This window comes from Protobothrops mucrosquamatus, unplaced genomic scaffold (genome assembly GCF_001527695.2).
Source record: "Protobothrops mucrosquamatus isolate PMUCROS unplaced genomic scaffold, P.Mucros_1.0 scaffold470, whole genome shotgun sequence".
NCBI lineage: Eukaryota > Metazoa > Chordata > Lepidosauria > Squamata > Viperidae > Protobothrops > Protobothrops mucrosquamatus.
In genome coordinates this window covers 628,795-641,846 of record NW_015386791.1, presented here as the reverse complement: position 1 = coordinate 641,846, position 13,052 = coordinate 628,795, and the positions used below count along the sequence as shown (strand labels likewise).

The window sequence follows — 13,052 nt, the reverse complement described above, 5'->3', positions numbered from 1 at the left end:
AGACAATGTCATATCCCTCCCCCTCTGTTGAGAGAGGGCTGTTCAATTTTGTCATAAATGGCCTCTTTGACCCCACTTTCAAACCAGCGGTCCTCTCTGTCCAAAATGTGGACTTTGCTGTCTTCGAAAGAGTGGCTTTTGTCTTTTAAATGCAGATGGACTGCTGAATTTTTCCAGTTTCAAGTTCCAAGACTGCAGTGATCTGCTTAACAACTGTGGTAAAAACTGGTATAAAATCAGGTTACTGATCTCTTAACTACTGTTTTGCTTAGCCATGGAAATTCTGGTTCCAGCTGTGGTCATAAGTTGAGGGCTACCTATAATTCTATTCATCCAACCATCTAATCTAATATTGTTGACACTGATAAACAACAGACCTCCATGTATTCAAACAGGTGTTTTCCTAGCCCTATATTCAGAGGCCAGGATTAAATGTGGAATTTAAAAAAAATGAATTACAGTTCAACCACTGATCTATATGGAGCCTACTTGCAATGCCATAATATTTAATTTAGAAATAAGATCTACCTATGATGGAAGAATAGAAACACAGATACTTACTTTCCAGCTGCATATACCTCTGCGGTGTCGAAGAGATTCACACCACTTTCATATGCAATGGTCATTAGCTGTTCAGCAACCTTTTGGAAACAGAGACATTAAATTAATCTTAGAAATATAAAAACTCTCTGTCCCCAATCTTCTAAATTTTGCAGGAATGACTAATAATGAAATAGTTTTCCAGAAATAAATCAGAGTTTAATACCAAATCTAGCTTAATTTTTAAATCATGGACAATGGACAGAATTTAGGATGCAGGAAACTACTGTAGATTGCTACTATTTCTTGCCAGTACTCACATTTTTGAACCTGGGATCTTTTTTCACACAAATTCCAAGTAGCTAAGTACATTCGTTTCCTAACTCAAGCTTGAAACTGCTTGTACTGTAAATCACCTTCAACACTTAAGCTTTATGTGAGATACAATGTACATTGCAATAAACAGTAATATTAATAGTTAACAATTAACTGTTTATTAAATCAACTTTCTTGTGATATGCATAAGTTTTCAATCATAAAAATGTATGCTACAATATATTCATTGGCATTAAAGAAATCATTAAAATCAATGAGAGTTGATTTCTCCTACATAAATGGATATAACATTATAACTTAAAGTGCTATTGATATAAATCATAGGGGTCATCAGAAGTTGGCGTGGCTAGGAAACCAATATGTTCTATTATGTGATAGTGATAGATCATGTGTCTAAGAACAGTCATGGCTGAGAGTCAGGATTTCCCCATTCACATTTCATTCTCTCAATAGCTTTAGTACCGTGGCTTCAGAGACATGTACAAGAAACAGAAGAGGTAATTTTAGGTGGCCTGTATCTGCACCCAAAAATGTAAATTATATTTTATCTGGAAATGGCCCAGCAATATTGGTCTAAGCCAGGGGTAGGCAACCTTGGCTCTTTTATGACTCATGGACTTCAACTCCCAGAATTCCTGAGTCAGTATAGCTGACTCAGGAATTCTAGGAGTTGAAGTCCATGAGTCATAAAAGAGCCAAGGTTGTCTACCCCTGGTCTAAGCTTTGGTATGGCATGCAGGTTTCAGGAGCTGGACAGCAGGAAAAAGGCAAGGCCATTGGCCGTTGCAAATAAAGGAAAGGGAGACTCTGAGATCAGGGATGAGTTAGCCAGAATTCAAGGTTGGTAGCTAAGAGGAGGCAACGCTGCAACCGGCTCCCATGCCGCCTGGCCGAGGCTGAACAGCACAAAGCGCCAGCATAGCGGCGGGGCTGGTAAGGCACATGTGGGGTTGACGGTGGGCGGCGGGAGTAGCTGGCTCTCGGACCAATCGGCCTCGCAGGGCTCGACAGCTATGACTTCCATGTTACCTTCTTTGGAGACCAAGTTTGCCAAATTTAAACTAGGTTGCTATATTACCATAGATGAAATAGTATATATTCAATTAAGAGAAATGAGGTTTTTGTTGTTATGATCATGCTTTGCCGTATCCTGTTTCAATTTATTCAGACTTCTGTGACATGGCTTTTAATTTTAATGAAAACATTAAAGTGATGTATTTATTTCTAGATTACTCAAGTTCTGTTTTCTAGATTGTCATTAAATGACGTCTCACTCACCTCGTCTGAAATTTGACCTCCAAAGGTGACCCAGGTCCCTAGAAAGAAATGGAGATTTATTAACATTTAGGACATTATTTTCATAAACCAAAATATATTATAATTAGGAAATTGTTCTTTATGGGATCTCCTGATGTTTGATTTATTGAGGATCCATTATCTTACAAGATAATATTTCAATGATACTGAATTTTAACCATTGTACTAGCTGACCAGCTCCAGCTCCGTAAACAGCTTCAACTAAGTAGGGATTCCTTTCTTTTGAACAGGAGACGAATGAAAATGCCTTGGGATTATGTAGATGTTTCCATACCAGTAGCATGGATAGCTCTGGAATCAATGCCAGATTTGATAAGCCTCATCTGTGTTTGGGAGCTGAGCTAATTTATTTCTAATTCTTCTCAGAAACAGCAATAAATTTGGCATTTTCCTCTGATGTGCTGCAATTTGGCCTCCATTGTAAATGGTTCTTTTCCCACTGGGGAGAACTCTTGTCACACTGTGGTTTATGAACTCAACAATTACTCTTCCTTTTTTTTCCCCAGTTCACCAATTCATTCCTGCAACTTCTCTTTCTTTGTATACATTGGAATGGATTTTTCCTTTTCTCAATTCATTTGCTTTGGCATTTTGAAACCGATTCCTGCTCATGCTGACATGCCATCAATGCATCTTCACAACTTGCATGAAGTTTGCAATGCAACAGCAGAAAGATGGCTATGAAGCCTTTGGGCATTTTAGTTTTACATTTTTTGTAACTGATCTTCCCTTACGCCAATGGTTTTCTAAACAAACCACAAGAGAAGTGAACAGAAATAAAGACACTGGAAACATGTACTGCTATATCTGTGCTAAAAAAACATGCTATTTTCTTGTGTGTGGCAAGGCAATAAGGGAATTTTTGATATTCTAAAATCAGTAATAATTCAGGAAGTAAAATCTGATTATATGTGACATTCTTTGTATCGTTCCTATTAGATTCAAATTTGTATCATATCTATCTTCTTTTTTACAATAGATAAAGAATACAATCTATTTGCAATAAATTCCATGAAAAAAATGGAATTCTACAAAAGCAACCCATTTCCACAAGTGTTCATCTTTTAAATGAATAAACAAGTAAAATGTTTATCTTTCTCAAAGTGAGAAGTTAGCACAAGAAAACCGAGCCACCTCATCAGAATTAACTAAAAATATCCACATGCTTAAAGTACAGATCAATTTTTATATTGAATTTTTACAAATACAGCAAAATGTCTAATACATTTATTATATAATTTTATTGTAACATGGTTCTAAAGAACACATGTTTATGTTTTCTACAATTCAAGTTTTTATAACCTGGAAGATGGCAATACATACACACATTACTTGCTCATTCTCACAGGTAAATTCTTCTGAATTTTCCAAAGATGCTTTTTCAAAAGACACCTGGATTTTCTTTGTTTTTCCTTGAAGATGTTTCACCTCTCATCCATTTTTCAGTTCTGATGCTTCTTAGATGAGAAGCAAAATATCTTCAAGGAAAACCAAAGAAAGTCCAATTGCCTTTGAAAAAAAAACTGTGGGACAATCATGACCGAGAATCTCCACAGATTTCTGAATTGTATTATTATTATTATTATTATTAATAATAATAATAATAATAATAATAATAATAATAATAATAATAATAATAATAATAATAATAATAATAATAATAATAATAAAGTTGGAAGTGACCTTGGAGGTCATCTAGTCCAACCCCCTGCTCAGGCAAGAAACCCTATACCATTTCAGACAAATGGCTGTCCAGTCTCTTCTTAAAAACTTCCAGTGTTGGAGCATTCACCACTCCTGGAGGCAGGTTGTTCCACTGGTTAATTGTTCTAACTGTCAGGAAGTTTCTCCTTAGTTCTAGGTTGCTTCTCTCCTTGATTAGTTTCCATCCATTGCTTCTTGTCCTGCCTTCAGGCGCTTTGGAAAATAGCTTCACTCTCTCTTCTTTGTGGCAGCCCCTGAGATATTGGAACACTGCTATCATGTCCTCCCTCGTCCTTCTCTTCATTAAACTAGACATACCCCATTCCAGCAGCCGTTCCTTATATGTTTTAGCCTCCAGTCCCCTAATCATCTTTGTTGCTCTTCTCTGTACTCTTTCTAGAGCCTCAACATCTTTTTTACATCGCGGTGACCAAAACTGGATGCAGTATTCCAAGTGTGGCCTTACCAAGGCATTGTAAAGTGGTATTAATACTTCACGTGATCTTGATTCTATCCCTCTGTTAATGCAACCCAGCACTGAGTTGGCCTTTTTGGCAGCTGCAGCACACTGCTGGCTCATATTTAAGTGACTGTCCATTAGGACTCCGAGGTACCTCTCACAGTTACTACTATTGAGCAAGGTACCCCCTATACTATACCTGTACATTTGGTTTTTCTTGCCTAAATGTAGAACCTTGCTTTTTTCACCATTGAATTTTATTTTGTTGGATAATGCCCAGTGTTTTTATTCAAGTATACTTGCAAGAGGGGCTAACCAATTCTTCAATTATTTCTTTCACAATAATTTTCCTTGTTCTAAGCAAAGATTTTTTTATATTCAGTATCTGCATTGAAGAAAAAAAATCCCTTCCCTTGTTTAATATATAGCAATAACAAACTATTAGACCTTGCTGATCAGTAAAAACTGAAATAGTCTTTGTTTCTGTTCTCACCGGTAAGCTTTACAGATTGTAATATGGAAAGCAAAGTGCTGAAGTGTGAAAAATTAAATTAAAACATCACCCTTTGCACACTGTTACCTAGTTACCATGTCACTTTGATTCAGTCACAGTTACAAGGCAACCTCAAAGATGCCAAATTCAGCGTTTGCACGCTCTAATATATAAGCATTTCAGGGCTTGAACTGGGGGAATCGTGAGAGAAATTTTATAAAGCACCATTTCTCAGGAGTACTGTGATGAGTAACCTAATATCATTTTGCTGGCCCAGAAGCGTCTCAGAATTCCACATTACAGGTAGTTCTTGACTTACGACCACAATTGAGCCCAAAAGTTCTGTTGCTAAATGAGACAGTTGGTAAGTGAATTTTGCTCCATTTTATGACTTTCTTGCCACAGTTATAACTGTGAATAACTGTAGCTCTTAAGTTAGTAACACAGTTGTTAAGTGAATCTGGCTTCCTCATTGACTTTGCTTATCAGAAGGTCACAAAAGCTGATCATATGACTCTGCGACACTGTCACAACTGTCATAAATATGAACCAATTGCCAAGCATCTGAATTTCAGTCATGTCACCATGGGGATGCTGCAACTGTCACAAGTGTGAGAAACCATCATAAGTCACTTTTTTCAGTGCCATTGAACGGTTGTAAGTCAAAGACTACCTGTAGTCCATTGGTCCCAAAATGTATTTATATATCTTATAAAATATATTAATAGACCAATATATGATCAGGATAGGAGATAAAAATAGCATGGCATCTTAGGGTGAATTAAAGAAATTCTGTGTTATCCTACAGAATAAATGAATGAAACAACTGGAGAGTGCTAGAGTGATTGACAGAGCAAATGTAAAAAAAAATTACCACACAGAAATGAAATGATACTAATAATGATAGTAAAAATATGCACAATGCATGCTTTTTCCAGTTCTAAAATACACTTTCACAGATTCTTTAATTCTCTCTGAAAGCTCTTACAATTCTTCTTTAAAGACAACTTTATTTTCAATCATTTTCATTATGTTTATTTCTAAAATAACATATTAGCAAAGGAAAAAGATAAATCTTAAACCAGTTCAAAAGCAATTTAAGAAAAATGGTTATGAACAAGACTTTAAATTTACATATGGAAGCAAAGGTAAAGTACAAATGCTTTTGTCCATAAGTTAGAATATAAAAATTCAGAGCATAAAAAATGAGCATATTAATTGATTGCTTCCATTATTTGTACTGATATATTGAGCATAACCACAGAGAACATACACTCTGTTGATTTGTTAGTGGAGGAACCATGATTATTCTAAGATACATAGCAGTGGAGTTTTTGTTTTTTTTTTTAAATTCTGAAAATAGCAAGTAGCTTTATAAGGCTATCTATATTCCTCTGACATCCCCTGGTTTCAGGGAAAACGTTTTTCCCATGTTAGTAGTATTTTCGTGGCACAGTGGATTAAATCTACATGTCTCAGACAAAAGTATGTCTTTTTAATCCCACAAAATGGAATTAGCCAACTATTATAAAAGGGACTCTCAAGACAATCAATTAATATTTCTGAAACAATATCAAAGGTGATTCTGAAACAATATTATATCCGCGAGATGAATAACTTGCTTCAAAGTCATTATCACTATATACAAATGGATAGCTAGGAGATTTAATTTAATTTACTTGATTTAGGCATCATCCAACTCCAAATGACTCAAGCGGCTTTTTTGGTTTATCTTAGTGATCGGCTGGCCTTAATTTGCAATGGCATAAATGAAACTTAATATTTATAGCCTGGGAGTGAGTAAACTAAAGTTATACTGTGTATAATAAAAGCCTGGGGAGACAGCAACCACTGGGGCACATAGCTTAATGAGTTGTACATATTAATTAAAATTATGTTTTCTGTCATTTTATGCATTATTTTTAATGTCAACCATGCCAAATGTTCTCTCCTCAGACAAGCATTTGCACTCTGCGCAGATTGATGTATGATACAAATGAATATAGTATTATAATATAATATAATATGATATGATATGATATATGATACGACACAACACAACATAAGATAACATAACATAACATAATATATTTATATATGATTATAGTTTAATAATTGTAACTTGCTAGTAAAATATCACCAAAATTGTAGATCGGGTCACCCTACAAGGCATATTATCCAATTATTTTGAAACTGTAAGCTGCCCAAGGTCATTGCTTGAGATGGGTGTCTATAGAAATTGAATAAATAAACAAACAGGTCTCCCTTCTAGATTCTTCTAATAATATTTTCTGAGACTAAGAAACCCGGCCCCATCAGATCTCCAAAAAAGGTACAGTGCAAACTGGAGAGGAATAGACAAGAGAAAGTTTGAGTCAGATCCCTAGATGATAGATAGATAGATCAAGCATAATAGTGTTAAAGAACAGAGATGTAAGCACCATGAAAACTATTCTACACCTCCTGTTAATAAAGAAACCTAATTTATCAACACAACTGAAATAAGGTCATCTATTTGGGTTTCATTTTCATACTTTGAGATCTTATTTATTTAATTTATACCCCCCAGAATCAGAAAGATTTGGGATTACTCCATCACTGAACTGCTATTTCCCACTAGCACTGCACTACAATATGTCTTGAAGAAATCTTCTTCCACACAGATTTGTTAATCTAGATCACCGTGCCTACAGCTAAGTCAGTAAAAAGATAAAATATATGCAGCAAAGCAGCTTTGGGACAACCATGACCTGGATGACTGAGAATCTCCATAGACACCCAAAGTTAGCTTTCATTTGTAAGGCTTTCAGGGATTTTAGTTTCTTTCAAAGCTTAAAATACTGCATTTGCCTACATATTTACACAAATATATAAATAATTTTCTCACAAATATATATTTTAAAATACATTTATTCCTGAAATATTCATATTATAGGCCTAAAAGAAAAATCATGTATTTTTTGTAAATTGGAGGCAGTACTGCAAAATCCAAATAAATGGGGAATAAATGTAAATGTATAAATGTATTCAAGGATTCATGGATCAGTTTAGTTTATTCTGACACATTGAATTCTCAAATATCCTTACTGTTATAATTGCAAATTAATTGCAAATCTAATATATGTTTCCAAAAGCTGAATGACATTTTCAAAAAAGAAAAAGAAATGTAACCAAAACCCTACGCTCAACCATGTAGACACAATCTATTCCACTCTTCCTTTTGACTTATGTATTTTGCAGAAGAATTTCAGCAGAATTCCAAAGGTACTTTTTTCAAGAAGCAACTGCACTTTCTTTGTTTTTCCTTGAAGATATTTCGCTTCTCATCCAAGAAGCTCCTTCAGTTCTGACTGAATAATAGAGAATGAAAAGGATTTATACTCCCTGCAGTTATCTGGTCGTTAGCACTCTCTCTGAGAGTTCATTGAGGCCACTTGGAGGTTTATCTTTGCCTCAGGATTCTCCAAGTGGCCTCAACGACTTTCAGAAAGAATGCAAGGAATATAAATTCTTCCATTCCCCACCATTCACTCAGAACTGAAGAAGCTTATTGGAAGAGACGCAAAACATACTCAAGAAAAAACAAAGAAAGTCCAGTTGCCTCTATAAAAAAGCACCTTTGGGATAACCATGGCCGGGGTGACTGAGCATCTCCACAGATTTCAGCAGAAACCATAACACCGATTCAAACTGCTGGGTATGATAGCAGTACTATTAAAGAAAAAAAAGGAGGGGGGGAGATTGCACTTCATTCCCTCCCCATGTTCTGCATATTCTTATAGCCTAACTACTCAAAGTGCATGACTCAGAATCTGGGGGTGGGGAACAATGTACTGAGTTAGTTTGGAATCATTAATGGATTAAGCTTTGCTTCCTTAGAGCAGCACATGTAGCAAACGGTTCCCAAATATCAAATGTTTTGAAGCTTGCTGTTAAATATGTTGTTACTGAAACATTTTGGACTTAGATACCACTATAAACATTCAGTGCTTCCAATTTATTACCAGCTGAAAGGAATGAAAAAGCCAATTAAATTTCTCACTCAACGAGCTGTCAGAAGAAGATCATATGTACATTTATCCTTAGTGATCCACTTTTGCAGTATTTCCAAGGGGTTCTTAGCATTCAAGACCACAAATGTTATATTTATAATATTTATAATAACTTTGTGGCAAGCAGCCATGCATTTTATTTCCAAAGTTGGGATTATACAAAAGAAATGCCTATTTTGGCCTATGTGAATGAAATGTATTTTATAAAAACAAAATATTAAAAGATAGAATAGCATTACCTATCCAGATGGGACTTTTGTAAAGGCAGCAAAAAGTACAAATAATTATTTCTTATATAATGAACCACTGCTGATATCGTGGTAATGGCTCAATATCTCAAACATATTGAGAAAGACAACAAACTGCAAATAAATATATTTACTAAGCTTTAACAATTATGCATAGATAATTAAGTTTCCCAATAAACCATCCCCAAAATTTTCAGCTACCATAATAATTCTAGATTATCAGAACTGACATGATACATCAGCTTCGGTCTTATTTTAAATGTTTTCAACAAAGACAAACATTTAAGATTTGTCATCAAAATCCTTGTAAAACAGCCTTTCCCAAACTAAATTTCCCCTCACATATTGGGCTTCAATTCCAAGAATTCCCAGGCAGCACAATACTTGGTAATGTTGATTAGAGATTCTAGTAAGCTAAAGGAATTTGAAATGTAACAAAGCATATAAAAATTAAAAATAGTAAAAATATATAAATCATATAATTCATGTCCATAAGTAATAGAGTAATTCCATCATGAAAGGTCATCTGTCACGAAACCAATATATATTGTATATATAATCTGTGGGCTGAGTAATTTTTGAAAAACAATTGAAGCTGGTACAGACTCAGAAAGGCATGCTAGGTGAAACAAGAAAATAACTTGGATGCTAGAAATCTGGGTGCCTAGAGTAATAATTAGCCAAAGGCAGAAGAGAGGAATTGGCAGTGTAGATATTGAAGGGATGAATGGCTTTCAGCTTTTTAAAATCAATTCTCAACAGTAAAGGAACCAGCAATTAGGAAATACACTACAGATTAGCTCGGTAGAGTAATAAAAGCCCTAGAAAAGGTATTGACTGGTGTATTTATACCTACAAATAGCAAAATGATACAGGCAATGGTTTTCCCTGTGACGTTTTAATGTTTAATGGTTTCTCTGGAACAATGAGTAGAACACAGAAAAGGTCTGTATGCCTGTGAAAGAAAAGCACTTGTGGTGATGAAGAAGAGTGAAAAGCATCTAAGACATTTTTGTGTTGGAGAGCTGTTATGCTTAACAAGATTGAATATAAAGACAGCTTTCATACCATTTTGTCCAGTGAAATCAAGTGCATTGGCTAGCTAGCTTATTCCCAAATACCAAAACAGAATAATTCATTTAATTTGGTATGATCAAAAGTCCACTCACTTATAATAAAGAAGGCAATGAATGATTATTAGACATTTGCACTACTTGTTACAGAGATGTGGGCATTAACAGCAAAGATAGGGAGCTCTGCAAAATTCAGGTAAAATGGGCCATGATTTAGGTGGTAAGTAGCTGAAGCTTCTGTGATAGGAATTAAGAATTTTTCTGTAATTTATAAGTCCCCAGTAAGAATAGTGACTACCACCTACTCTGAGTTGACTTAATAGCTAGAAAGTAATTTAAATAAATAAAGAATTTATGAACAAACAAGTTCCAATAATAATTCGGTGGACTGACTCATTCTGGTCAAAACTATGTGATAAATTTCCTCAAGATAAATCTGATTTCAGGATCTATAAAGCTTTGGGAACTGTCAGATTTGATTATTAGATTTTGCTGTCATCTATGGGTTCCACAGCTCTGAAGTGCTTATGTCTCATAGCAACACAGTAAGGTGCGAAAATTGTGCCAGATTCCTCATCACCAGAGAAGCTTTGCATAAACAGCCCCACATTTTAGAAGTAAGACATCAAAGTTATCTTTAATTTAAATGCAGTAAGTAAACATTACAGATATATTTCTCAAAGATCTTCATCTTGGAAGCTACTATATGTAAAAGATGAAAAATGATAAAAATACCCTCAAGTGAAGCTCAAACTACTAGTGACAACATGGACACATTTGTGTAGTTTTCTCAGTAATTCTAGGAGACAGTTATGAAATCATCAGAAGTCAAGTTGAAAGTTTGAGTTGAAAGAGATTTTACTCCAACTTCCATAATATAATTCCTCCCAGGACGGGTTAAAGTAAAAATGAGAATATAACAATAAAGTATGTTCAACTGAATAGAAATGCAGAAGATTATATTAGCTGACAGAAGAGGAGGATGGACAAAGAAAACATCTGAATTTGCTCTGCCTGGACTCTTGTTTCTTACACTGGATCCTCAATTCCTGTGAAGAATTCATTCATTCCTTTATTCATTCATTCCTCATATTTACATATAAGAATTCAATGAATGAATTTAAATGAATTTTACTATATTACATTTATATCTCAACACAAGGTTGGCAACACTTATGCTAGGTACTTTCTGAGTTGGTTATTTGCTTGCAGATGTTTCATTACCCAACTAACTTCATCACTGCTAGTGAGTATGGGGCTTGTTCCCTGTTTATATACAGTAGCTTGTCCTGCCAGTTTTGGTGGGGGTGTGGTTTTGGGGTGTGTGGTTTACTTCTTGGTAGTTCCTTTTTGGGGGGTATGGTTTTCTGCTTGATTATTTGTCTGATATTAATCCCTGTTTATCTTGATGTAGGCTGTTAAAAAGATGTATTCTGATATTGTTTCCTGCTTAGCTTTTTTATTGTCTCTTTTGAATGACGTGTAAATCTGTCTATTAATGATTGATTTGTCTGAATACCTAGTTGCCAAGAATCCCCTAGTGCAGACATGTCAAACTCGCGACGTCACATGATGTCACGCGACGTATCGGAACTTTTTCCCCATTGCCGGCATGGGATGGGCGCAGTTTCCTTATGATGCGTTTGGCCCATGGGCTGGTAGTTTGACACCCCTGCCCTAGTGTTTTTGGATTTAGCTTGACCTAGGATGCTCATGGTTTCCCAGTTAAAAGTATGATTGAGTCTGTCCATATGTTATGAGACTGAAGAGTTTTCACTGTGTCTTCTGACTGCTAGCTGGTCTTCATAGATATACTCTGTTAGTCCTCTGCCTTTCTGTCCCACATCATGACTCTTATAGTCCTTACACTATATGTTGCAGATGACTACTTCTTCTTGGGATACTGGATCTTTTAATTTACTTAAGATGTTTGGAGGCTTTAGTTCAGACATGTCCAAAGTCCGGCCCATGGGCCATTTGCGGCCCGCGGCCCAGTTTAATCCGGCCCTCGAACAGCCCTCCCTGCTCTATATAAATGCGGCCCTCCCACGGCCCTCCGGCAAGTCCCATGAGAGAGAGAGAGAGAGACAGAGACAGAGGCACTTGCACTTGCACTTCTGTCTCTCTCTCTCTCTCTCATGGGACTTGCCCCCTCGCAGGGCTCCTTATTGGCCCTGCGCCCTGTTACCCCGCCCCCAGCCGCAAACCACCATCCGCTCTGTGGTTATAAGTGTCCCGGCAGTTGGGACCCGCCCCTCCCGGAAGTCAATCAATCCTTGGCGGTTCTCCATCCGGCCGCGGCTTTCCCCGGCCGGCTCCAGCAGTTCCGGCTGATTGCCGGCATGTGGCTGTTTCTCCCTGGCAGCCTCGGCCCCCCCCCCAGCCCTGTTGGTGAGCGCCCGGCAGGGCGCAGCGTCGCCAGGCCTACCCCCCTTGCGCAAGGCTTCTGGCGTTCCCCCTCGCGCCTGGCTACAGCGGCTTGGGGTTTCCCGTCCCGGGCACGCCAGGCAGCGCTGCAGGGAATGGAAGGGAGGGGGGGAGGGCCATGCCTGGAGCTCCGCAGGCCGGGGCGACGCCGGGAACGAGCTGGGCGGCGGCGGCGGTGGCGGCGGCAACAGCAACGGGCCGGGTGGCTGCGACGGCAGCGGCAGCAGTCGGCTGGCGGTCCCCCAACCCTCACCCGTGAGTGGCAAGCCCTGTGGGGCTTGACAAAGAGAAGAGAAAGAGAGGAGATAGGGAAAGAGAAAAAGTGGAAAGAGAAAGAGGAAAGAAAAAGAGGGGAAAGAGAGAGAGAAAGTTAGAGGAAAGAGAGGAAGAGAAGAGAAAGAG

The 13,052-nt window shown here is 37.2% G+C and overlaps 1 protein-coding gene across 1 annotated transcript in view; it reads right to left on the bottom strand.

Moving 5' to 3' along the window:
- Window positions 1-561: 561 nt before the first annotated feature.
- The window catches only part of LOC107288053 (voltage-gated potassium channel subunit beta-1), a gene marked incomplete at its 3' end in the record, with an annotated part of 89,603 nt that continues 77,112 nt past the window's right edge, over window positions 562-13,052 (bottom strand). The window contains exons 3-4 of the mRNA XM_015816628.1: window positions 2,155-2,192; window positions 562-641 (exon numbers count right to left, since the gene is read on the bottom strand). Coding sequence (XP_015672114.1) covers window positions 562-641; window positions 2,155-2,192 — 118 coding nt within the window. The remainder of the gene's footprint in view (window positions 642-2,154; window positions 2,193-13,052) is intronic.